Source organism: Apodemus sylvaticus, chromosome 17 (assembly GCF_947179515.1).
Source record: "Apodemus sylvaticus chromosome 17, mApoSyl1.1, whole genome shotgun sequence".
NCBI classification, from domain to species: domain Eukaryota; kingdom Metazoa; phylum Chordata; class Mammalia; order Rodentia; family Muridae; genus Apodemus; species Apodemus sylvaticus.
Window position 1 is genome coordinate 23,243,635 of NC_067488.1, and position 26,485 is coordinate 23,270,119.

The 26,485-nt window shown below is 39.9% G+C and overlaps 1 protein-coding gene across 5 annotated transcripts in view; it reads right to left on the reverse strand.

Moving 5' to 3' along the window:
• Positions 1 to 339: 339 nt before the first annotated feature.
• Positions 340 to 26,485, reverse strand: part of Enpp2 (ectonucleotide pyrophosphatase/phosphodiesterase 2) — a 121,497-nt gene continuing 95,351 nt past the window's right edge. For 2 of the 5 annotated variants that reach the window (XM_052160692.1, XM_052160690.1), the window contains exons 18-25: positions 25,673 to 25,857; positions 21,995 to 22,046; positions 11,824 to 11,960; positions 10,214 to 10,349; positions 9,048 to 9,125; positions 7,405 to 7,537; positions 5,990 to 6,146; positions 340 to 972 (exon numbers count right to left, since the gene is read on the reverse strand). In XM_052160692.1, the coding sequence (XP_052016652.1) occupies positions 802 to 972; positions 5,990 to 6,146; positions 7,405 to 7,537; positions 9,048 to 9,125; positions 10,214 to 10,349; positions 11,824 to 11,960; positions 21,995 to 22,046; positions 25,673 to 25,857 (1,049 nt within the window). In that variant the 3' untranslated portion in view covers positions 340 to 801. The remainder of the gene's footprint in view (positions 973 to 5,989; positions 6,147 to 7,404; positions 7,538 to 9,047; positions 9,126 to 10,213; positions 10,350 to 11,823; positions 11,961 to 21,994; positions 22,047 to 25,672; positions 25,858 to 26,485) is intronic. The other 3 variants (XM_052160691.1, XM_052160695.1, XM_052160693.1) reach the window with 3 other exon arrangements.

Sequence of the window (26,485 nt, forward strand, 5' to 3'; positions counted from 1 at the left end):
TTGCACATGTTCAATCAGCTAATGATATATCCTTAACTCCATAAAACAATTGAAGTTGAATCTACTATTGAGAATTTTGAACTGGATCAATCAAGAGACCATTTTTTTTCAAAGTTGAAATACCTTACAAAACAATTGTGTCTTCCCCCGATCTAGTTTGTTTTAACTCTGCCCTTCTGATTTGCTGTATGTATGTACCTATACCATCATCTAGTTAAATATCAAGGAAGCAGCTGGGAAGAGAACTCAATGCAAGAAATGCATCCCTCATGCGCATGCGTACACCTGAGGGAAAGCCCCAGATTTGCAAAAGAAACAAAGGCCACACAGAACCAGGGAAAATCTGAATGTGTGATTTATTATATTTAAGATTGGTCTATAAGGCTTAAATATGTCTGTCAAAGTTAACAGCAGATGAATGCACCCTTACAAAATCAGTCTTTCGATACAGAACAGGACTACACGTGGTGACTGGGCACTGGAAAACTAGTATTTCCTCAATGCAAATACTCAACCTGCAGCACCATGTAGAAGCTTCTACTTGGATCATGAGCTTTAGTGTTCGCTATAAACTCTGCTCAGAACACGACTCTGTCTACATTAAGAATTAGAGGAGAAAAATAGCACAGTCATTCAGGCTTAATATGTCAGATTTGGTACAGGATTAAAATACTAAGTGGTTTTTTTTGTTTGTTTGTTTCTTTGTTTCTTTGTTTATGTCCTGGCTTCAAATTAATAAATACAAACACAATATAAAAATATACACCAGTTGCTAAGACTATACTGTGCAGGCCCAGAAAGTTAAATCTCGCTCTCATACGTATGCAGGTAGGTCTTGAGGGTCAGAATTTCCGAATAGCTACGGCTAGTCTTCCTGTAGAAATCCAGACCGGTGAGATGTTCAATGTCCCGCACCCGAGCTGTGTGCATTTTCATGAGCTCCTCTACCCATTTTGACTCATCTTCGGAACTCTGCAAGGGAAAGGAAGCAATCAGATTTTTCTAGACAAGGTTAGACAAGGTCATTTTCCTGCACACAGACCCAAGCATATTGTTCCCACCTGACCCTCCTGTCTTTACTGAATTCTGTCAGGAATGCCCCACAAATGCCTGTAGTGATTCTCACAAAAGATAAGGTGTACCAAACAAATGAGAAACGTTATATGAAAAGGCATTGTTCTCACTAGGTTCTAAGAAGACAAATCAAAGTGAGGAAAATTGTCAACCCTGCAGAATCTGATCATGTTTCTTCTCAGCCATCAAATGCAGGGTTGGATTCAGCACACACTTAACCTGGGAGGCTCTTCTATCTCACAAAATAGGCAGAGAGCTAGTGCCTAACATAGGAAACTACGTGTGTATTCCTGCTCAGAAGAGCCAACACACCCTTATCTCGGTGATGACAGTTACTATCTATCTCATAACGAGTCCAGCTTGAAACAGGTCAATTGATACATTTGGCTTTCTGGGGAGCAAAAAGTCTGAGTTGGAAAGAAGATGCCTCCATTTCCTTGCTTCCATGACTTAGTGAAGCTACTGACTCCACTAAGCTTCATTGATTGACAAGGATACTAACTAATGCACCGTCAACAGCATGCTGGGGGGGTAGGAAAAAATTTAAAAGGAGAGGAAGAAAGAAAGAGAAGTTTAGACAATAGTAAGCCACCAAAGAAAGGAAGGGAATCTCCTTCTGTCTTAACTGCTCATATAAAATGGTTTTGTTGGGAAAAAAAAATCCAGGCTAAAACCTGGATTGAACAACAGAACGATGTATTTCATGTCTCATTTGAATCTAAAGCATAATTCAGATGAAGAAGCCCCCCATGTCTCAAAAAATATTTCAATTTGGAGGAAACATTGGGGGAAAATAATAAGAATCGGGTATCCTATAAATAAAGCAAGGTGCCCTTCAATAGTAGCCAGGGATAGGAAGGCCTTCACAAATAACACCACAACCTAATGCCTCTGAATTTAAATGTCCAGCAAGAGTCTTTAGAGAAGTTTACAGAGTGCTACAGAGCCCAGGATGAAGAATGTACAGACACCCTTTCCTACCTCTTGACCGCTAGTCAAGAGTGAACAAACCACCAAGGCCCGTGAACCTGCAAAAGTTTTCTCAGAAAGCGCCAACCCACACTGACCTGAACCAAGAATGACAGTAGCTCATGCCAAGTCTAAATATGTAGCATGAGCTTGTTGGTTCAGGAAACCAAGGCCTGGCCATTCCAGGCAAAGGGTAGAAATGGCTATGCAGGCAGAAGAGAGGATTCAGGCCTTTCATAACCTTCTGCCTAACCTAACCAAGATTTCTGCAACTCCCAGTATAGTCCAACCTAAATTTAGCTCTACCCACAATGCTACTGACCAGTCCTCTGCATGACCATGTAATTAACAAAGTAGGAGGTCTCCTGATGGGTCAAGACCCCCTCAGGGTAAGCATGAGGTTATATTTCGGGAGAATTTTCATATTTTGCTCCTTTATTGGATTTCTCATTGGTCAGTGAGTCCAGTGTTTCCTTAGTAAGTGCTCTGTGTGAATGTGTGGATGGAGTTGGAAAAGTTTTCCCATTCAAAATCATGACAAGTCAGAATAATAAGAATTCAAAGGTGGAAAACCGTCTCTACTTCTTTCCTTGAGACATAAATTGCCAGGAATGTTGTCTGCTGCTATCCACATGCTAAAACCTTGTCTCTAACTTGTCATAAGGCAATTTACAATACACCACATGTAAATAAAATATAAATTGCCTTTATACTCTATGAAAAGAAAAATGTGTTTGCTGATAATTCATGATATAAAACTAATAAAATTAATATATAGTTCATCCTAGATGTGCCAAAATAGGAAAGAAAATGTTTAAAAATAAACAGAATGTTAATACAACCAAAACCACAATCCAGGATTATTTTTATGCTATAGGTATTTATTCTTTTTAAAGTTCAATTTTGTTTTTATTTGTATGTGTATGAGTGTTTTGTCTGCATGTTTCAGCAGCACCTCTATGTGATGTCCACGGAAGTCCGAAGAAGCAACCAACACCCTGGAACTAGGATTATAGATGGTTGTTAGCTACCTCATTAAACCCTAGTACTGTGGACAAACAACCAGTGTTCTTAACCTCTGAACTGTTTCCACAACCCTAGGTTATTTATTTTTCTCCTGAACTTCCTCCCAAAGAAGGTCTATAGATTCAAGTCACAGCAGTTTTAAAAGTAAACTTAAAAAGAAAAAATAGGAGAAGTTGCTATTGAACTTAAGATTCTTAATAAAGAAGCATGCTGATTATGCATCAGCTAGTTCTCTGGAAGACCTTCCAAACTTTCTGTAGGTTCAAGAACCAGTGATCAGAAAAAGACTCCTGGGGACAGAAGTTCAGTGTTTCCAGGTGAAACACTTTGTCACCTAGAACTTTTTTGGCATTAAATTTGGAACAATCCTTTGAAACTCACCATTGCCACAGTCCTGCAAGGACCAGATTCCAAGTACTGAGATGTACTTTAAATAGCCTAGAATAACTGTCTATATAACCTTTACTTTATCTTTAAAATTCAGAGCAATTTTGAGTTTCATTTCACATGTGTGCAGTCTACCTCTCAGCTGGCTTTTAGTAGGACTGAGGTTTTCTCAAGGGAGTTACGGTGAAGCTACAAGGGGTATTCCATTCCCCTATGAACAAACACAGCGGAAACATGCCAGCAAGCTCCTGGCAGCTTATTTCACACTTTGAGCTCTCCCCCTTCCTCCTCCTTTCTAACCACCCACCAGGGACCCAGAAACCCTCTGGCCACAGCACTTCTGCCTTCCAGACTCCTTGTTAAGTATCTGAGATGACACCTCAGCTCAGTCTCTGGGGCCCTCGTTCCTATGAGTCTTGCCAATACCATTTGAACACCATGGTCAGCCTCCTCCTCCAACATAATTTATCTCCTGAAAGCAAAACCTAAATGTTTTCCTTTTGATGAAACATTTTGTTCTTGATTATCTAGTTGCACAATAGGAAAAACTGCCAAAGTTCCCTACAGATATCTTCTAGTTATCTGTCGAATTTAAAATTCCTTATCCCACCAACTAACCATCATCCCTTATTAAATATAGGTTCTTCAGAAGTTAACGCAAAGGTAGGAAAAAGAAAGAAACTTTACGGAGCAATCAGATGACAGGAACCATATATGTTGAGGCTCCTGCCAATATGCGGATCATGGCATGCCCTCGGTACAAGGTTAACAACTCGTTCTGTGGCTATTACAACCATTATTATTATGATTACCACTATAACTTAAATTTTTGTTTTTTTTTTAATTTTTTTTATTCGATATAATTTATTTACATTTCAAATGATTTCCCCTTTTCTAGCCCCCCACTCCCCGAAAGTCCCGTAAGCCCCCTTCTCTTCCCCTGTCCTCCCACCCACCCCTTCCCACTTCCCCGTTCTGGTTTTGCCAAATACTGCTTCACTGAGTCTTTCCAAAACTTAATCAAAAGTTTTTAATTCAACTTAATCAAAAGTTTTGAAATCAACTTATAATCAAAAAACTTAAATTTTTGATTATACACAATTTTTAAAATATCGCTCATCACTTTGTAGCCTTTTGGCAAAAAAATCCAGTGTAAAACATTATCCTCCATCAACACCCAATGTTTTAGATAAACGTAACTAGTTTCCTATACCATAGTTCTTAGTTCTATTATTTACTCAAGTCTTTATTTTGCTTTGACCATTCTTGACCTAAATTCTTCATTAATAACTAAAGCCAGCGTCCAAGAGTCACATGCCCATGAAGATGATGATCTTGGCTGAATGAGCGGTTATGGCTTTTTGCTTCTTGCTGTGGATATTTTATTTGCAGCCTCATATGGTAGGCTGCCTAGGAGTCTATGGCTTTTGTCTAACACAGTGGTTTCTCTTCTAGAACATTTTAATACAATTTAGGAATTTGAGTGTAATTTATTGACTAACAATCCTACTCTACAGATTTCATGCTCATTCCTTCTAGTAAATGAAATAAATGTATATCAGCTATTAGTTCTAGACCCAGGCTTGCAGCAGAGTTTCCATCATAATAATGATACATGTACAGATTATATTTGTTCCTGAGTTTTAACTCTATACACACAGCAGAGATCTTGTCTTATTGTTAACTGTTTCTTATTTAAATTTAATATATTTTAATTATTTTATAAATATGGGGAGTTTGCTTGCATCGACATCTGTGCATTGTGTGCATGCCTAGTATCCACAGAGACCAGAAGAGGGCATTGGAATCCCTGGGATTAGTTCCAGATGGTTGTGAACCATTATATTACTGCTGGGAATTGAACTCTGGTCCTCTGGAAGAGCAACCAATGCTCATAACCACGGAGCCATCTCTCTTGTGCCTGCTAAAGGCCTTTTCATTATACCATTCTGCCTCCCACCTCTATCCACGTGACAGTAAATGATACAGGTGTCTTCTGTGCTTTGGAATGGCTACCATAATTCTCATAAACAGTAGCCAAAGATAACCTAAGAAGTGTCTGTGTGTGTGTGTGTGTGTGTGTATTTATAAGCTTTTGTTGTGAATATTTTCAAGCATCCATAAAAGAAGAAATTAATACATTAATTCCTTTGAACTCTTATTGTACCCTATTATCACAATTTTGTGATTTTCCTTTTTGGTGCAATGTTCTTTTGTGAAACTGAAAACATTCAAGCACTTCATCATTTGTCAAAATTGAACATATAAATATAACTGTGCTAAATATACACACATATATGCACATGCACCACACACACACACACACACACACACACAGAATGATAAATACAGAATTATTATTATAGGATACCAGGTCCCTATATTTTCAATAAAGTTCTGCTTGGATCAGTTCCTCTTTCTATTCAGGTGGGTGCTCCCAATGCTTTATAATACATCTGGTTCAATGCTGGGGATGTAAGATAAGAAGGTAAGTATAAAAACGCATCCTGGAGGACTCTGCCTCCGAACTCACATTACAGCTTTCATCATTGTCGGGTCGGTGAGGAAGGATGAAAGAAGACACCGAGAGAGGACCATCACACTTATCTGCAGGCTGAGTGAAGTCCAGGCAGCTGGTGATGATGCTGTAGTAGTGGGTGGGGACAGGTATAGAGCTGCCTTCCACATACCTGAGCCAGGAAAGGAAAGAAAGTTACAAGGAACATCAAACATCCTCTTAAAAATGCTTACCCATCACTGGTATCTAGGACACTCAGTTTGCCCCCTGGGATATCTTTAAACATAGTTGATGTTCTTCTCTATGCCTGGAATTGTCTACCTGCCTCAGCCAGGTGGAAAGCTATCCTGAGAAGATCAAGTGGCTGGACTGAAGAGTTGGTGGCAGCCAGTAGTGACCGGGCTAATGCTAACTGGCAAAGAGCTGGAGGAATCAATGAAAGACAAATTGCGATGGTTTGTGGCTGCCAGGAGATGGAATTTAGGAGCTATTCCATGGAAGTTATGGGGGATATGGAGCGTCATATTAGATTTGTGTTTCATAAAGGTCACTGTCATAGATATAGAAAATGGTCTAGAAGCACAAGACACTGGGTGTAGAGGAAAAAGAGCACTTTGGGTCTACACTGAGATCTTGAGTTTGGTATAAAGGAAGCACTAATAGTCAAGAGCAGGAGATACGCCCAGGGCTATGAAATGAGCTTTCTCCAGTAGAACAAAGTTCACACATTTAAATTCCTCAGGAGACTTGGAATGATTATCATTTCAATCATTTCTAAATCTTGAAATCAAGTGAACTTAATTTTGTTTAAAAAGTTCCAAAATGATCAACAATGAGTACATAATGAAGATGAAATTTCTTTTGAATTCCTGAAAATACTGTTAGTTATCTATAGTTCAAGGTAGCATTTTATTCATAAAGTATCTTTATTATTTGAACACTGTGCTGATTTCTGTTTATTTGTGCATGTGTAAATGCACTAGACTACATACCTCTTGTAAGCACAGCGTTTACCTTATCTTTTTATATCCCAAATAACCCCAAGGGGAGAGAGATAATTGGAGTCAACCAAAGTCTATATGCAACTTTCTAATAAGACATACTGGCTCTGAAAGTAGAAAAGATTCCAAAAGTCTCTAAAAATAATGAAAATGTCTCACTGAAGAGTTGTTGAAGAATAAACGGTCATTTCAAAAATATTACTAATACATTTTTAGCATAAAATGGAAATATATGTCTATCACAAACATTAAATTTATTCTAACTATTAAAGTCACAGTCAATCAAAGATGGAAAATGACTAAAGATTTTAAGATGAAATTCAAAGAAAAAATATTTAAGAGTATAAGCTCCTCTCTAGCATATGAATATCATTGATTGGTATCTTAGAATTTAGGCATCTCACACAGAACAGGGGAAAAAAAGCTCACTGTTTAATTTCGTCTTCAGTGTCACGTAAGCCATCGTAATTGTAGTCAAAAATCGGTCCACTTATTACGTTAACTCCATTCCTTTCTGAAGCGTACTTCTTCACCAAAACCCTTTGGAAATAAGTCCAAACACCTGTGCAAAGACACAAATCAATTCTTCATGCCCAAACACACTCAGTTCAGACAAACTCTCTGCAGAATGCCTTCTTCAAGTGCAATGTCAGGAGGCAAGAGCCGTTATGACTCATCAGAACCTGTTCTCAAGTGTTCTCTATGTGGTGCACTATGAACTTGCAAAAGGAAAGATAAAAGAGAGGGGGCAATGCTAGGGAGGCAGGAAGCATGACCCAGTGAGTCAGGGAAAGTTCCCAGTAGAGGTTAAAGAGCCAAGATGTGAAAGCAGAATGAGCCAGTATGTCCCAGGCGGAGAAGTGGGGGCAGAGCATACCAGATAGTTACAGTGTGAGCAGAAGTATCTTAGCCTTAGGCAAAATTAAATCCAAAGTCAGGGTTTCACCACAGTACTGCATCAACTGCATGTGGTAGCAAATGACTGTACCCAGCCGCTGGCAGGTAAAGACCATAGGATTTTGAGATGGTTCTCAGCTTCATAGAAAGCTTAAAGGCAGAGGCAGGTGGATTTCTGAGTTCGAGGCCAGCCTGGTTTACAGAGTGAGTTCTAGGACAGTGAGGGCTACACAGAGAAACCTTGTCTGGGGGGGGGAGGGGAAAGGAAGAAAGAAAGAAAGAAAGAAAGAAAGAAAGAAAGAAAGAAAGAAAGAAAGAAAGAAAGAAAGAAAGAAAGAAAGAAAGAAAGAAAGAAAAGGAAAGAAAGCTCAAAGGCAGCATCTCGAGTCCCATCTCACAAGGGATGAGAGGCTGATGACAGACCTAAGTGGTAGAGGGTTTGTATGTCTGATGTGTCTGAGGATCTGAGCTCCATGCATAGTACTGGGAAAAAAAATCACATTTTTTTTTTTTATTGCATAGCCAATGGTCACAACCCAGGGACTAGAACTTGGTTTTGGGAGCCAGAGTTTATGGTACTTTTTCAATTCACAGAATCACTATGAACCAAAGATTCTTATCCTGTAAACAAATAAATTATATGTTCAGCAAAGTTAAAATAAGAATTTGAATGACCCTATCTGAATTAATATTCTGATAAATAAGAATATTTACAATCTTCTTCTGGATTTTAGGGTCAATATTCAGAAAACATAAGCACCCCAAAGGAGAAGGGTGCTTGTGGCCTTTGCAGACATGTTCAGTAAATAAATATAGATGTTGTGAAGTGGCAAGCGGCCTCTAGAATTCAGTAAGACTGCATCATAAAAATAATAAGCATTAAAATAGAAAGAACTGCAGGGTAGAAAAAAATGCAATTATGGTTAAGTTTGTCTCTACCACTTCATGACCTGGGTCACTTCTTATGAGGGCAATTTCCTAATTATAAGCAAAGGCTAGATGACTCAGTGACTTCCCGCCCAGGTAGGTCACCTACAGAGAATTTATATGAAATATCCTCACAACTTATAAGCTGAACAGTTGCAAGGTATTATTAAAATCAGCATGGAGATAGAAAAGGTAAGTGGCAAATTTACCTTCTAAGTAACAGTTTATTGGGTAAATATTGTACTTACGTTTGAAGGCGGGGTACATTGGAACCATGTTGGTTACGAGGAAAGCATCATATTTAGCTTCTGGCGAAGAGCTCAGATCTAAACATCAGGTGGTAGAGCAAACAGAGTCCATTGCTTACCGATATGGACATCAACAGAAAATTCAGTCTTCTAGGTCAACTCAAAGAGTTTGAAGCCATCAGATTTATTCTTTTTTTTTTTTAAGATTTATTTATTATATGTAAGTACACTGTAGCTGTCTTCAGACACACCAGAAGGGGGCGTCATATCTCATTACAGATGGCTGTAAGCCACCATGTGGTTGCTGGGATTTGAACTCAGGACCTTTGGAAGAGCAGTCATTGTTCTTAACTGCTGAGCCATCTCACCAGCCCCAGATCTATTCTTCTACTCCCCCTTATCAGCTTCATCCAGCAGTCCCACTCAATCCCTTTGCATCCCTCAACAGCTCTCAGGAAGTAGTTACAGCCCATTTCTTCCTACCTACTTCAGTCTGTAGTTCTTCAATTTCATTATTATAACCTAGACTCTTAAAAATGTCATTAAGACAATGAGCCATAATTGTCTTCAGGAAATCACCTCTGCAGGACTGTGCCACTTAATAGCCTCCCTCCCACGCTCAGGCAAAATGACTCTTATTAAACTCAATGGGCCACACACATAAAAAAACCAAAAAACAAACAAACAAAAAAAAACCCAAGGACATAGAAATAGGAGCGGAACATGGTGAGAAGGGTTCCAGCAGGGGACCAGGTCAAAGAGGCCAAAGGAGGATAAAAAAATGGCAAATGCTAATCATATAACCATATGGAACCAGCCAACACAACATCTGTCCCAAGAAAGAACTAATCTCCCAATGACTTGCTATTTCTTTCAGATTCCCTTTAACAATGTGAAGGAAAACAAGCTTCCCCTGTCTGTACTTTATTTAAAATCTGGTCATTTTCAGGCTTATTTGGGGAAAATGTCACAGTCTCACAAGGGCTTTTCCATGAAGAAACCCCAAAACACTGAAATCTTAAGCAACAAGCTTCAACCCCAGAATATACCTCCCACTCTGACAAAGGCATACATATGTGTTGTGCATGCACATACACACACACACACACACACACACACACACACACACACACACAGTTGTCAAAGCCCAACCTGCTGCAACTTACAGGGAGGAAAAAGGAATCCATATGACATCTGTTTATCATTTTTATAGGCTAAACAGTTCTGACTGAATCCTGGAGACACACGCACATCAGGCCGAACACAGTTAGTCAGGTGCTCTGGGATGCTGGAGACCTCAGCCTGCATGGAGAGTAGAGACACTCGGTGATGCTATTCCAGAGATAAGACGAAATGACTTCAGCAAAGCTGAACATCTACTTTGAATAGCTCAAATCCAAACTCACTAGCTTACCATAGTCCATGCTCAGATATTTTAACTTCTTTTTTAGAGCCTTTTGTTTTAAATACAATAAGCCAATAATTTTCAAACTCTTAGTTTCCTGCGGTAGAATCTCTTCACCAATGAAGTTAAACAATACACAAAGAGGAAATCCTACTGTTAAAATGTAAGGAAGCTGGACAGGCTGGTCTCCTCTGTTGGTTATCCACCCAGCCAACCCTACTTGGCAAACTCCAAGCTAGTGTAAGAACCTGGCTCAAAAACGGGGGTGGGGGTGCATGGCATTCCTGAGGGACCAGATACACACACACACACACACACACACACACAAATCCCTTTTCAGCATATATACCTGTGTCTGTCTGTGTGTGTGTGCACACGCACATGAACTTGCAGGTATGCACACACAGAAATAAACAAGGTTGATGGGAAAGTAGTATTCTTGTCATTTACATTTATGAATTGAAAATACATCTATCTCTAAGAATATATATTTGATATATAATATATATTAAAACTACAAAATAAATTATTGTAATTTCTGACCTATAGCTTTGTATCTCATCTTTATGAAGCTGAAACTCCAGTTAAAACCTTTTTTTTAAATTAAAATACAAACAGAAGGCTAGAGAGATAGCTCAGCAGTTTAGAGCATTTGCTGCTCTTCCCAGAACCCACTTGGTGATTCTCAACCATGCATAAATCCAGTTCCAAGAGATCCTATGTCCTATCATTTCTAAGGCATGTGAAGCATAAACATACATACATGCAGGCAAAGCATTCACACATAATCTGAATAAATCTAATAATTATTTTTAATTCTTAGCAACTTAATATAAAGAAGATGCAGGCTCAGGCTGAGCAGGGATGTTTTTGGGGACTCTCTCATTTCACTAAATCCAAATTGCTCTAAAAGTTAATATCCATTAAAACCCACAAACAAACCTTGGTGGTCTCTGTAACTATTGGGCAAAATGTAAACAAAGTAAGAAAAAAAAACCCTAACAGCATTGGTATGTTCCCTTTAACACTTAGCATAATACAGTAGAACAGTCAGAAAACTGAATGTAGTTTAAAATATCTTGCAGTGAAGCAAGAAGAAATACTTCCTCCAAGACTGACACTTGAGTTCAATCCCTGGACCTACAGAGTGGATAGAGAGAACCAACTCCAAAAATTGCTCTTTGAGCTCTAAAGGCACGCTGTGGTGTGTGTGTATACACACATGCGTGTGTGCACACGCACACATAAATAATATTACATAGATGCAATAGAAGGTTTCTTCAATCATGAACAATTAAGGTAAAATTGTACTATTAATCAAAATATTTATTGCATCAAATAAAGAGCACAGTCCCCAATTTTCTCAATAACCTGCTTAGAAATGGTATATGATGTCCAGAGAGGCATTAAGAATATTTCACTGTAACCACTTTCAAAGTCCGTATGGTATAAGATATCATAGCTAGTCCGATAAAGCACTGCAGGTCGTCCATACAGGAGATGTCTCTCTAGGAAAGAAAGAAAAATCTATATTCAATGCATAGTCAACCTTACATCAAATGTAAAATGTTGGAAGAGGAATCAGGTTGCCTAAAGTTTGCTAGCCTACTTATTAACTAACTAGACAGTGACTTCTTAATTTGATCAAGTTAGTTTTCCTAACACTTCTGTGATTCATCCGACCACCTTACCAAAGGTCAAAACCATAATGCTTTTGGAAATTATCAGATTTAGAGGTCTGTATAGCGAGGAAACATCCAGTAAAATCTAAGATGAGTCAGATAATTGGAAAGCCAATAGGTTTCATTTTACATAATTAAATGAGTTGACCCCTGAAGAGGTATATCAGGTTAGTCAAGGGTTCAATTAAGAAGACTCTCTCTTACCGTGACTTGCAAACTGCAACTGAAATATGCATTATTTCAGCAGAAAGAGAGAGTAGTTAGCAGCTGTATCTTTAGGAATGGACTTAAAGAAACATGTATAGATAACATTAGCAGGGTCTTTAACAGGGCCCCTCAAATACTTATGAGAAGCTTTCTTCTTACCAATGAACTCATAGAATGCCCCGAAATGCAAAATTGGGCTCCTTTAAGAAGATAGTCACTGAGACCTTGCTTACACTTTGAGGTAAAAGATGAAAGTTGGTACTAAAACCTTTATTTCAACCCACAAAAACCAAACAAAACAAAACAAAACAAAAAACCTGCATCTTGGCTCACCCACTTGGGATAGGCTAAAACTCCATAGATTTATTGAAACTGGGGTCCATCCATGCCCACATATTTAGAGACTGAGGCTTAACAAATTCACAATTCCCTAAATGATTTAGAATAAAAGCTGCTTTTACTATATTTTTTATTAGAGAAACTCTGGCAGGCACTTATTAAATTATATATACATGTTGCTTTAATTAAAGTACAACCCCTCTACGCAAGTAGTGGAGAAAAAAAAAATATTCACACAGGATTTCATAGAACCCTCCCAAGCAGAAGTGCTGATTTGCGGCAGAGTGGCCCACACTATCCCTATGCAAGCAACTTCTGGGTAGTCTGGCTTTCTGAGCCTTGCAGTAGATGTGGAAGCCTCAGTTAAGCTGCCAAACTTGGGGGTCCACCCCTAAGAATCAGAATGTGCCATAATATTATTAAATAAATGAAATTTAATAAACAAACTTAAAGCCAGCAAATCCCAGCAATAGAACTTGGGGGCCATAAACTGACCCAGATTTTCCTTCCAAACTCAGACCAAATCTTTTTGAGGTTCAACATTTCCATTAAGGTCTTTTTTTTTTTTTTTTTTTTTATGTTTGCTGCCTCTGAATTTCCCAGTTTCAGCTGGAAGCAGAAGCATCAAGATTCTTTGAGAAGCTGTTGAGCATGGTGCTTTGAGTATAAATGCCCCCATAAAGTTATATATATGAATGTTTAGCCACCAGGGAGTGGCAGTATATGAGAAGATTAGAAGGATTAGGAGCATTGGGCTTGTTGGAGGGAGTATGTCCCTGGGAGTGGGGCTTTGGGGTTCTGAGAAAGCCCATGCCAGGCTCACTTTGCTTATTCTCTCCCCCCTCCCCCATAGATCAGATTTAGCTCTCAACTACTTCTCCAGCACCATGCCTGCCCTGCCTACTGTCAACATCCCGCACCATGATGATAACAAACTAAGCCTCTGACACCGTAAGCCAGCCCCAATTAAGTGTTTCTTTTATAAGAGTTGCCTTGGTCATGGATTCTCTTCACAGCAATGGGACAGTGTCTAAGATACCAATGTATTTCTCTAGACTCGTACTGAAGCCTATCCCTTCATCTGTCCCATGAAGAAGACAGCCATGAGCAGCCATTTTCACATATGGCACCCCTCCTTAGAGCACCCATCAAACACTGATAGAGGTGATCTAAATCTCTTCCTTCCTCCAGACCTCATGACTTTCTCGCCATCTTCCACCATATCCCTCCTTTCCTCAGGGCCCGGTTTGCTTGCGACGTGCCACTCAATTACTCGACTGTTGTAAACAATTCTATATGATATGCGTGATTTCTTTCCTCTCTGCTAATGATGATTTATATTCTTCCCCAACACCCTTGAATGTGTTCATGGTATATGTGGCAGGGGGCAGGGGGTATGTACATGCGTACTGTCATAACCAGAAGTCAAAACCAAAGGTCTGTCTTTCTTCACCTTATTTTTTTTTTTTAGTACAGAGTCTCTTGCTAAACCTGGAACTCACTGACTTGGCTAGAATGGCAGACCAGTGAGCCCTAAAGATCATCCTGTTTCTGCCTCCCAGTTCTGGGATTAAGTGCAGGAAATTGCCATATCCATTGTTTACCTAGATGCTGGGGATACAAGCTCAGATCCTCATACTTTTACAGCAGCAACTTTGCTAATTGAGCTACCTCCCCAGGCCCAATCCTGGCCCTTATCTCCTGCATATCACTCCATTGAAAGCTTAAGATCCTTCTTTGCCTTGGGCTGAAGAATAGAGATACTAAGTACCAGTGGCTTCGGGCTCTTGTCCTCTAAGAGCTCAAGGCCCAAGGACAATGCTGTCATCTATAATGAGCATGCAGCCCAGGGTATACTGCCTCTGGGTATCCACACAGAATGAAGGTAACACAGACAAGACCCATTGCAAACAGGCAGAAGTTGGCATGAAAAAAGACCTTTCTAAGGCAAATAATATTGAAGCAGTGTAATCTACACACCAGCTTACATCAGTCGCCCTGGGATATTGGTTAACAGACAACAAAAGTGCTTGACAAACCACAATACAGTCACAGAGTTCAAACAAGATGGAAGGGGCATGAGGAAAAGGGCAGATGAGGCACAAGATTGAGAGGTCAGAGGTCAGCTTGAGGAGTGGGGGGGGGAACCTTCCCCCGCCCCCACCCGACATCCCCCTCCCCACTCTGTCTGCTCTTCACCAAAGCACACAAAGATTTAGGTTTGCTTCAGAAAACAACTGCGCAGCTTCAAGCTATTGACACAACTTCAGCTTCTAGAACCCAGCCAGATCACAAATATTTCACTATCTCATTTGCTCCCCGCCCCCCCCCATTGTTATTGAGCTTAAGTGAAAAAAAGAACAATGACCTTAACCTTCCCAAACTCCAGCCTAAATCCCCTCCTGGCGCTCCAGAAATCTACCTAGCTTTCTTTATAGCTTAATAATTCATGCAGGAAAGGAGAAATCATCTTTGCAAGTAGGAAAAATACATTTTTATTTTTAGGATTCAGAATCTTTTATTTTGAGATTCAGAATCGAGAGGCAGGTTGTACTTTCTCATTGTGTCTGTGAATCACAGGTCCAGTCACAGCCAGGCTCTGTTAGTCTTGGACACTTTGGGGGAGCCACGACTTACATTTCTCTTTAACCAAATGTTCCTACCCAGACCACAAAATGAACTTGCCTTTCAGTCTTCGCACATGCTAAGATAGTTGTCTCAAGGACAGCCCACAAACTCTGTTTCCCCAACTTATTCTTCGGGTTTCATTATTAATTTTCCCGACTTTGATTTCTAATCTATGAAAAGTATTGGCATTTTAAAATACCTATTTTTTTTTTTTTTTTTTTAGCCAGAAGCTGGAAAGAACCCAAATGTCCCTCAATGGAGGAATGGATACAGAAAATGTGGTACAGTTACACAATGGAGTACTACTCAGCAATTAAAAACAATGAATTCGTGAAATTCTTAGGCAAATTGTTGGAACTGGAAAATATCACCCTAAGTGAGGTAACCCAATCACAAAAGAACACACATAGAATGCAGTCACTGATAAGTGGATATTAGCCCAGAAGCTCTGAATACCCAAGACACAATTAACATATCAAATGATTCCCAAGAAGAAGGAAGGAGAGGGCCCTGGTCCTGGAAAGGCTTGATGCAGCATTGTAGGGGGTTATCAGGACAGGGAAGTGGGAGGAGGTTGATTGAGGAATGTGTGGAGGGAAGAGGGCTTATGGGACTTATGGGGAGGGGGAAACTGGGAAAGGGGAAATCATTTGGAATGTAAACAAAGAATATAGAAAATAAAAAAAGGGAGAGAGAAAAAAAGAAAAATTTCATGGGTATAATTTTTGTACATATTTAGGTAGTCCAATTCCAGATTAAATTTGTCTAAGGGCCAGATCAATCTAATTGGGATAGTAATCAGCTTAAATATGAATTTTTTGTGTGTGTGTGTGTTGAGACACTCAAGATTTTCTCTAATTAGTAGTACTAAAATATATAATTAATTAAATTTGCCCAATTATAGATACCCTACTATGTCATATAGAACTTTTGAAGTACTTTCACCTGTCCACATGCACTTTGTCACCTCCTTATCCATCCTCTCTCACAATTCATATTGTATGTGTGTATGTGTAACTTAAGTATGTACCTGTTCATGCTTGTGTGCACGTGCATATGGAGGCCAAAGGTCGATATCAGGTTTGTTTTTTAAGGTAGGCTCTCGCACAGAATCTGGCGCTCACAGACTGACTGACTGGCTGCCAGTAAGGTCTAGAGACTAACTCATCTATTCCCCTGCAGTGTGCTCAAGGGTGGAGGGAGGGTAATGGTGGGGGGGGGGTGCCAAAACATGCCAGGCCTGATTTTTTAACACGGATGCTAGGTATCCAAACTTATCCAATCCTTATGCTTCTGTGGCAGATACCTTACAAGTGAGGTGTCTCCCTAGATCTTCTGATTTCCTGGTGTGGACCTAGTGTATTTCATGTCTTCCTACTACACAGAGTTCCAGACACAGCCTTCCTTCCACACCCAAGCTCCATGTTTAGAGTAGAGTCTCCGGCCTTTTAGTGCATGCCAGAGTTTCCCTCCCGATACCACATTTGGCAAAAGACCGTGAGACGAATCTTTTTAAGTGGTGTGGACTTCCCCAGAATTCACTCTTTTTTGTCTTCCAGAGTTTAGTCATGCGGACTCGAGTTTGTGTTTCTTCTCCCCCCTCTGCTTCCTGATTCATACTCTAGCAGATGGACTTGGAGCCACATGAAAATCTGTCTCCCTTTCTGTTTGCTTAAGCATTCACTCCCACAATAACATATCCTTAAACCTTACCACAAAATCTCTAAAAAGAAAAAAAAAAAAAAAACTTGATGCCTTTCCCTTTCCCTTGTCCTTACAAGCACCTATTGTCATTCACTGTTTTTTGGCCTCCGCCTTATGCTTTTCAATTCCACCATTAAAACATTCTGTTGGAGTTCATCTGCCTGCTAAACCTTGCACCAGAACAGCAATTCTACGAAGACAGAGGCTTCATCTCTGTTAGATAGTCTCTCTCCAATAATACCAATCACATGTGTACTTGGGCAATCAGTTAACAAACAAATGAATTAAAAAAATCTGGAATTCTACATGTGGCCTGCCTAATAGAATAATTTTGAGACAGACTGGACTCCTCAGGATCACCTCTATTTTACTGATGAAGTAAAGTTGCACATATGGCCCACCCCAAACGTAGGTCCCAACTTCTAGTGCATTAGTCTCCTCCTGAGTCTTTGGAGTAATCTCCAGGCAGAGACTGCCTGCTGTGTTATTCTACTGAAGGTTGTATTGGAATGAAGGGTCAGCTCTTCCGGAGTGTAAACTCTGCCAAGAAGTGCCAACACTGGGCAGCTCCAGTGAAGACAAGAGTTTGCATCAGAGCATCTATCAGCATTTCAGAAACAGGTGCAGTCCCTCCTACCAACTCCCAGCAGCATTCTTAGAAAAAAACAAAACAAACAAACAAGCAAAAAACACCAGCTCATGTCAAAGCTCAGCTCAGCTCTGCCTTCTTCTTTAACTCTTACCACTTAACCTCCTAATGTCTTCCATCTTCCATCGTTGAGAAACAAAGACCATAAAACACCAACATCTATCTTCACCCAAAGCAGCCACGGTTATAGTTATAACTGGACATTAGAGGGTGCATACTCAACTTCAATGTCAGCAAAGAACACCAATAGGTAAAAGTTAGTGTCTATCATCAATATCTTGAGTTCTACCATAAATCATAAGCAATTTCAGTGCTAGTTACTTTCCAAATGCATGCACATGCACAGCACATGCACAGACACGCCTATACTGAGAACACCAAGTATGGCACCTCCTTCTTCAACACCTAGAGTCTTCAAAAGCTAAAAGAGACGGGAAACATTTCAGGATTCCAAAAGGAAGGCCTCAGAGATCTCCAAACAATAGTCAGGATTCCGCTACTCAGCAAAAATTACTGTCATTTTTTATATAAAAATTAACTTTATATGGTATTTAAAGTGCCAAACATATATAGGCATTAAAATGACTTGAGTTCCTTTTTGTACAAGGGTGACCACAAGTCCTTGCTTAAGAAAATGCAAAGCATTTTGTAGCAATGAAGAAAAGACTAAGATGAAAGTAACTGGTACAGTTCTTGCCCTCCTGGCTATAATGCCAGAACTGCCAGTGGAAAAAGTCTCCATTTTCCATGTCACTCATTCCTTCATCCGCAGACTCAGTGTCACAAGGAAATGAGTTTTCAGTGCATAGCAAGCCAGCCACTATACCAGCTATTTGTGACTGAAAAACAACAGCCATTATGCAACACAGATCTAGAATTTGCCACCTATGTAGAAGTAGTATGACTTCAGTGAACCATTTTTGAAGAGAATGTTTATTTTACACAGGCCTTGATTGTATAACAATGTAAATATTGGTAGCAAAACATCACATATGACTAATTTAATACTTTTTTAACCTCAAATAGACTCCAGGCTGTTTCATGACTGGAATATACAGCTACCACATGTGCTTTGCATAAGCATCTGGCTTATTTCATAGTGTAGGACAATAAAACAGCGACACAGAAATGCTGAAATATTACATGTGTATAAAATATCAATGACCTGCATCTTTAAACTAATAACCAAAACCAAAAATACCTTATATCTGCATATAGAATATTAGTTCTATAAAGCTCAATACATATGTAAAGTCAGAAAGTCAACGTCTTTACTCCAAATATAATGAATGTGCACATACATACACATACATACATGCCCACACATGTGCACACATGCACATAATCTGTATTCACAAGGTTCTACTCTAGCAGACACTGGATATTTTGAACAGGAGCCTGAATGCATAATATATAAAGTACTCAGACCTAGAAATCCTGCCTTGCTATTGTAGAAATGAATGAAATAGAGCTAAGAAAGTGAGAGAGATGAAATTCAAGAGACATAGAAGAAGGAACACTGATATATTACACAAACTGTAATGGAAGGAAATGGTTTTCACATAATGTTCAGGTCTCTCATGTCCTTAAAGGTTGGTCCCATAGGCCATGAATGGACCCAAGGCATATGCTACTGCCATGAATTGAGTCTGAAAATGTTCCCCACAGGCTGGCATTTGGATGTTTTCCCTGGCTGTTGGTACTGTATTAGGAAGATGAGGAACTTGTAGGGGTCAGGCATCTGGCTAGCAGAAGTAAGTTGCTAGGGCCAGGCCATTGAAGGTGATAGCCAAGGCCCTGGTTCCAGTTTCACTCAAAGCTACCCCCCTCCACATGCTCCTGCCACTACCACCGTAGTATTCCGCCATGTCTTCCCCGTCAGGTTGGACTGAAACCATGAACCAGAATAAATCTTGCTGACTCAAATTGGATCTGACAGGCATTCTTCCGTCGACACAAAGGTAACTAACGCAGCTGCTGTGATGATCCTCTAATACCTTCTGCTGTCCTTTGAAGCCACAGGCTAAAAAACCACAGTGGTGGACAGTGCTGCTTCCAATACACAAGATTCTGTCCCAGCTAAAGCCCAACAAACAATAAACAAAGACATATAGTTTCCCTCTACAAAAAAAAAAAAAAAAACGCCCACATGAAGACCCTTCCATGATATATGTACGACACTTATGGACAGCCCGAGCAAAGATGCAGAAGTAACGTTACTAACTACAGTTCCCTCCAACCCTGGCAGCCACAAATTCACCACGGCAAGGTCTCTTTCTCTTATGCTTGGGGGTCTATGCTAGATAACAGGAGTGGCTTTCTCACATGGGCATCATGCCTACTCAACAACAGACTAGATGCAGAAATTGTGAGGCAGGTAGAAATGCTTGAGGACCAAGAACAGGTAGAGTTTAAACCAGCAAATATATAAGAGTCCACAGAGAGCAGTCAGAAAGAACAAACTAACAGTCATGTCTAAGGAGCATCTTGGCGCTCTGTCTGTGAGACTCCCTACCCCACCACCCTGGGAACTTGGCATTTTCGCTGTTGTTCTTGTTCATTTATAATGACACCGCAATACACTAAAAGTTAGGTGCCAAACTTTCAAAGTTGCTCAGAAAGTTTCTGGGAGATATGTAAAGCTTCCACCAACAAAATCCCACCTTTAATTCTGTGTTCTCTCCAATTACATGCCAGGAGGCCTGTGTGTTCTGTGATCAAAGGGAAGAGGGGGAGGGTGGCAATACAGAAAAGGAAGAAAGATGAAACTCTTTTATAGAAAAGGAAGCAAGGCAAGTAAATAAAACCTGCTGCTGCTCTCCTTCCTCAACCTCTGCTTAGGCAGATGGGAAACACACACCCGATAAACGGGACCACATGGAAGCGGATGGCTCCGGTGACAGCGGTGGGGGATATGTGTGCATCTTTAGCACATGGTGAGGAGCTGCTGTGCTGTTTGTTCTATCTGATTCTTCAATTCATCCCCCTTTTGTCTCAGAAAGCCGCCCCATCTACTGTAGGAAACCTTCAGAGAAGCTACCTTCTCTCTCTTCTTCTAATGTTCCAGAACTTCAAAATCAAAAAAAAGAACGAGGCATGGTGGCACATGCCTTTAATCCCAGCACTCCGGAGGCAGAAGAGAGTGAATCTCTGTAAGTTCAAAGGAAGCCTGTGAGTACCACACAGCTGAAGCTACATAGTGAGATGCTGTCTCCATAAATAATTAATTAATTAATTAATTAATTAATTAATCAAAAGAAAGTTTGCCTGATAGATTGTCTTATTGCTCCTAATTATTTTCTTTCTTAACCTGAAGCCATGTGACCTACAGGATAGAGTCTGAGTGGAAAGAATATACTCTACATCATTGGTATCATGAGTCTGATTTCTGCTGTGAGTAGAAATGACATCACTTGAGTACTGGTATCTAGTCCATAGTTCTCTATGCTACTGTGAACATGGGCATGTCCCACAAGGGGAAACTCTTCAGCATAGATTCCACAATAATTGTAGGAGACCTCACTAAGCCTGCATTCCACATACTAAAATGTGAACAAGACACGTGTCTTTCTTCTGTGGTAGATATCATTGAGATTCTTGGTTGGTTTGTCTTGTGTTTGGTTCTTGTCACATCACAAGCTTCCACAAGTTTACTATCACATGCTTGTTATTGTCAGATATAAAATAAGAGGAGACTGGGTCAGGGTGGAGATAACTCTGAGTATGATGGAGGAAATCTGATTTCCTCTAGGCACCTTTCTCCATTACAACTTACCCACCAATTCTCTTGCAGATCAGCTTTGGGATAAGCACCAGGAGCTAATATTTTATCACAACCACTCCCATAACTGAAGGCCCCGTTAGCACCTTCACTTGTGACCCATCAGATACCCAGTAGATTTGTTTCCCTTTCTTAGGGCTTTAATACTATTACAGGAAATCAATACACTAATAGACCCCTGGCACATTGTGTTCATAAATATAAAAAAAAATTGCAATACACATAGAATTTTTTTAAAATATTGTGCTCATCATGTAAGAAATAGGAAGTCTTTGATTTCTGTTTTTTTTGTTTTGTTTTGTTTTATGTGTATGGGTGTTTGGCCTGCATGTATGTCTTCCAACCACATGTGTGCTTAGTGACCACAAAGACCAGAAGAGGTCATCAGATCGCCTAGAACTGGAGCTGGTTGTGAGTTGTCATGTGGGTGCTTGGGATAGAACCCAGATCTTCTGGAAGAACAGCAAGCGATCTCTCCAGCTCCAGTCTATGATCAATTTTCAAAAACTAGAAGTCAAATCTTACTTTGTTGGTTTTTGACCACTCCCTTACCTTCTGTAGATCCTTTGGTATGAAGGCGTTTATTTAGTTCTTCCAATTTGTTCTTCACATGTAAAAACCACAAAAGGAAAGAAGGTAAATCAGAGATATTCCTTTCTTTTATCCTTTTCCAGTCTTTACTTCGCCATCTTGCTAAATCCCAAAGAAAGCCCCAATGTCTGTCACTGTGGTAAATGTTACTGGGAGATGCTATTTTATCTCACATTTGCATTCTAAACTTGACCTATATGTCTGAGGGCACCTTCCTTATCTCCCACTGACCCACTTCCCTTCCCTGAAGACTGCAGTCTCCATAGTGTCCCAGGCAGGCTAAGGATGGCTGTTTAGGGCACATATGTAGGGACAGTGGTGCCCCATATCTCAGATTAATTCCTGTCTACAGTAAAACAATCTATGAAACATGTATAAAATTGCTTTTTATCAAATCCAAACAGTCATGACTCAATACTTCTGGAGAGTAATGACTTAGCAAATCTGAATGTCACCTCTCAGCACCTGTCACCTGTCACTGAGACTCTCAAGCATTAACGATAAAACCCCATACAATAATGTCCACCGAATTACTGTAAAGCTAATATTTGAAAATTACCAAATGTTCTTAGTAAAATGAATAAAAGCAGTTTGATCTATCTCTCTCTCTATATATATATATCAAAGGTAACTAATTGCCTTGAAAGATGTGAGCTACAGGTACATAGAGTAATATGCAAAAGTGTATGTTATCTCAGAAATAATGATTAATCAAACAATCACAGGATCCAGAGTCTACAACAGCAGCCAGTTTAAATTTTCCCATATGCAACAGTTTCTGTCCAATCAGGAACTTTTCACATTTTCCTTTCATGGAGGACTTCATAAGAGATTTTTTTTTCTACTTCTATCGTGTTTGATGTTTCAAATAGATTTTAAAAACTAGTTGAGTGCATATTACTTTTAGCTTCAGAAGAAATCATGTACATTTAAGAGGCATTTAACTATTGTAAATTATTTTGATGACTTAAAAAATATCAATACTGAGTTGTATATTTTAAAATAAATTTTATTAGTTTAATAAAAATAAAAATAAACTACAAAAAATTTCCCATATGCAAAATTATTCCATAGGTTACTTTGAGATGCATTAAGATACTTCATATACTATTATACATATATACATACTTTTCACACACACACATACACACTATATATATATATTATATATATATACTACATACCATATATATATGGTAGAAATACAAATCAGGGATGAGAATTATACACTACTTCAGAATCCCATTAATGCTATGTTGTAGAAGAAGCTAATAAAAAGAAAGATGGATAGGGAAAGAAAGCTAGATGTTTTGAGAAATCCTTTAATGCAAAATTTATGTAAATCTGAATGTCAATAAATTCAAAATATGGCTATATTAGAGGTCAATATATTCAAAATGCATCTATACTAGAGGTCTATACATATAGACTGTAACTATACAGTCCTCTAACTTATTTGTGATCCTCTTGGTGAGTTGGTTTTTATTGGTTTGGGAAGCCCCTAGCTTCTGAACATTGCTTCCCTTCACTCATTAGCCTCTCAGATTCTTATCAAGAGCAAAGGTAGGAAGAAGATGAACGCAGGAGTGAAGAGTAATGGAAAAAGGTATTCCTCTCTCCCTAGAGCCTACCAAGCTGTAGCTCCTGTGCCTCGAGGAATCCTGGGTAGGGACAAATAGTAAGAAAAAGAGATTGTGCAACAAGAGAATTATTATCCACTTTTTTCTGAGGCTATTAAACAACTCATCCTTTTGCCTATAATTAAACAGCATATAAAAATGAACCAACACCTTTGCTTTGTACAGGTATCTTTTCAGTTCTGTAGAAGCATTGGTTCATTTCTGCTAACAGAAGCACTGGTTGGTAGACATAAAAATTTTAACTTAAAAAAATCAATAAGCTGTCTACTCCTCTTGGATGGAATTAGAGTGTCATCCTGAGCGAGGCAACCCAATCACAAAAGATCACACATGGCATGCACTCACTAATAAACAGAAGTTAGCCCAGAAGCTCAAAATAAACAAGTTAGAATTCACCCAGCACAGGAAGCTCAAGAAGAAAGAGAACTTAAGTAAGGGTGCTTTGGTTCCTCTAAGAAAGGCAACAAAATACTCACAGGAGCAATAAGGGAGACAATGTGTGGAGCGGGGGGCTGAAGTAAAGGCCACCCAAAGACTGCCCTACCTGGGGATTCATCTTATAAACAGTCAACAAACCCCGACACTACTAAGGACAACAAGAAGTATATACCAAAAGGAGCATGCAATGGTTGTCTCCAGAGGGGCCCTGCCAGAGACTTACAAATACAGAGGAAGATGCTAGCAAAGCAACTATTTGACTGGGCATGGGGTCCCCAATGGAGGATCTGGAGGATCCAGAAGAGCTGAAGGGGTTTACACCCCCATGGGAAGAACAATGATTTTGGCCACCCAGATGCCCCAAGACTCCCAGGGACTGAACCATCAACCAAGGGGCACACATGGTTCCAGCCAAAAATGTGGCAGAGGAAGGTCTTGTTGGGCATCAGTGGGAGGAATGGTCCTTAGTCAGGTAAAGGCTCAACAGAGGCCCCAACAAAGGGAAACCGAGGTAGGGGGAGGTGGGAGTGTGTTGGGTGGAGGGGCATATACATGGAGGCAGGGGGAGGGAGGAAGGGTTGGGGGTCTTTGGGGAGGGGGAAAATTGGGAAAGGTTTTACCATGGCAATGCAAATAAAGATGATATTCAATTAAAACAAGAAAGAAAATAAAAAACCAACCAACCAACAAACAAACAAACAAAAAAATCAATAAGCAAATTATTGCTTAATACTTTGGGGTTTTTGTTTTGTTTTTGTTGTTGATGTTGTTGCTTTGTATCTAAAAAGACCAGTGGTATATTTCCAAGAACATCCTATCCTGTTCTTTCGTCACCCTGCTCACCTAGAAAGGTGACTTTTAGGGACTGCAGTAAAGAATAACCTTGTCCTTTGGCTTACAGTCAGGCTCTGCCACAGAAGAGAGCTGGAGTAGAGCAGAGGCCATGGAGCCTAGGATGCTCTACTTGAAGATGACAGGCCACAGGCTTCAGTCCTCTAAAACACAATTTTCTCTTTCCTCCTCCCTTCCTCTCTCTTGCCAATCTGCCTAGTAATTTTCTATCTGCCCTCACCTTTCAGGCTTTGAAAGGGATTCTTCCAGCTCCAGAACAATTCCCACTTCCCAGTGATTTATCTACCCTGCCCAGGTTTTGCAAATCTCCTGAACTCCTTGATATTTCAAGTGTCTTTCCAAACCACTTTGACATAGCTACTTATGAGCGAATCACTGACATCATGACTCACACGAGTCACTGGAAATCCACAGTTGTGTAAAAGAGCCAGCTTCTGACTGTACATTGTGACTTCAGAAAAATAACATTTTGACCCTCCGTTCTCCAGACCTGTACTATCTAAGATGGTAGCCACAGACCATAGTCAGCATACTAAACTTAAATTTAAAACAATAAAAGTGAAATTTTTCACCCTCAATCATAAGCAGTCACTGGCTCCATTTTAGAGAGTAGAGTCAAGAATCAACTCCAGTTTCACAGACAGTTCTGACCAATGCTTTATATGCCAAACAAACATCTTCAATGATAAAGCATAAAGATTATCTCTACCTTTGGCTCTACCTTATCATCACAGGTGCAGCCCAGGTCAAAATCAGACTGAAGGTACATAATCCCCGGGTAGTTGGGTCTGCTGACTTCCTCTGGTATGGTTGGCCTAAAGGTATTTGTGCGTAGTAGGTGATTCAGACTTCCGTGGGTTCCATTATTGGGAGCTGGCTTCAAGCCTAGAAGATCTGGTAGAAAGTAAAGGATACAGTGTTTCTCATGTGTATCTCTGATGAGATATGGTAAGAATCAAAACCTTTCACCTTCCAGGAGTCTATAAATACTGAACACAAATCACAAGGGAACAAACTAAATTACCAGGTCAGCCATTCCTCGCACACCTCCTGAACCATCCTGACCTTGCAATGCTAACACTTCTTGAAATAACACGTCTCTTCACTGCTGGAGCATGAATAAGTAACCCTCAAAAACCTGGAGTGGAGGAATGGGTCACTCAGCCATTGTCTGTGTATGTGACAATGCCGGCACCACTGCCCTTCTGGACGACTTCGCGAGTTTTTAAAACCAAATTTTGAAATAAGACATAATTGATAAATACCAGCAGCCTGCCCTTTAACGCACTCCACAAAAGTGTGGGGACAAGAAGAGGCTTTGGCGATGTGCCCTGATGGGCCACCAAGGGATAAACGGGCCAATTTCACAGCAACTGAACGGTTGCCAAGTGGGCACACAGTGACTTGCCTCAGCTGAGAGGCAGGACAGTGAAGAGCTAGCAGCCAACCTGGAGAAAGAACCCAGGAGACCCGACTTTCAGACTCCCCCTCTAACCACCAGACTGGCACTCCCTTACTAAAT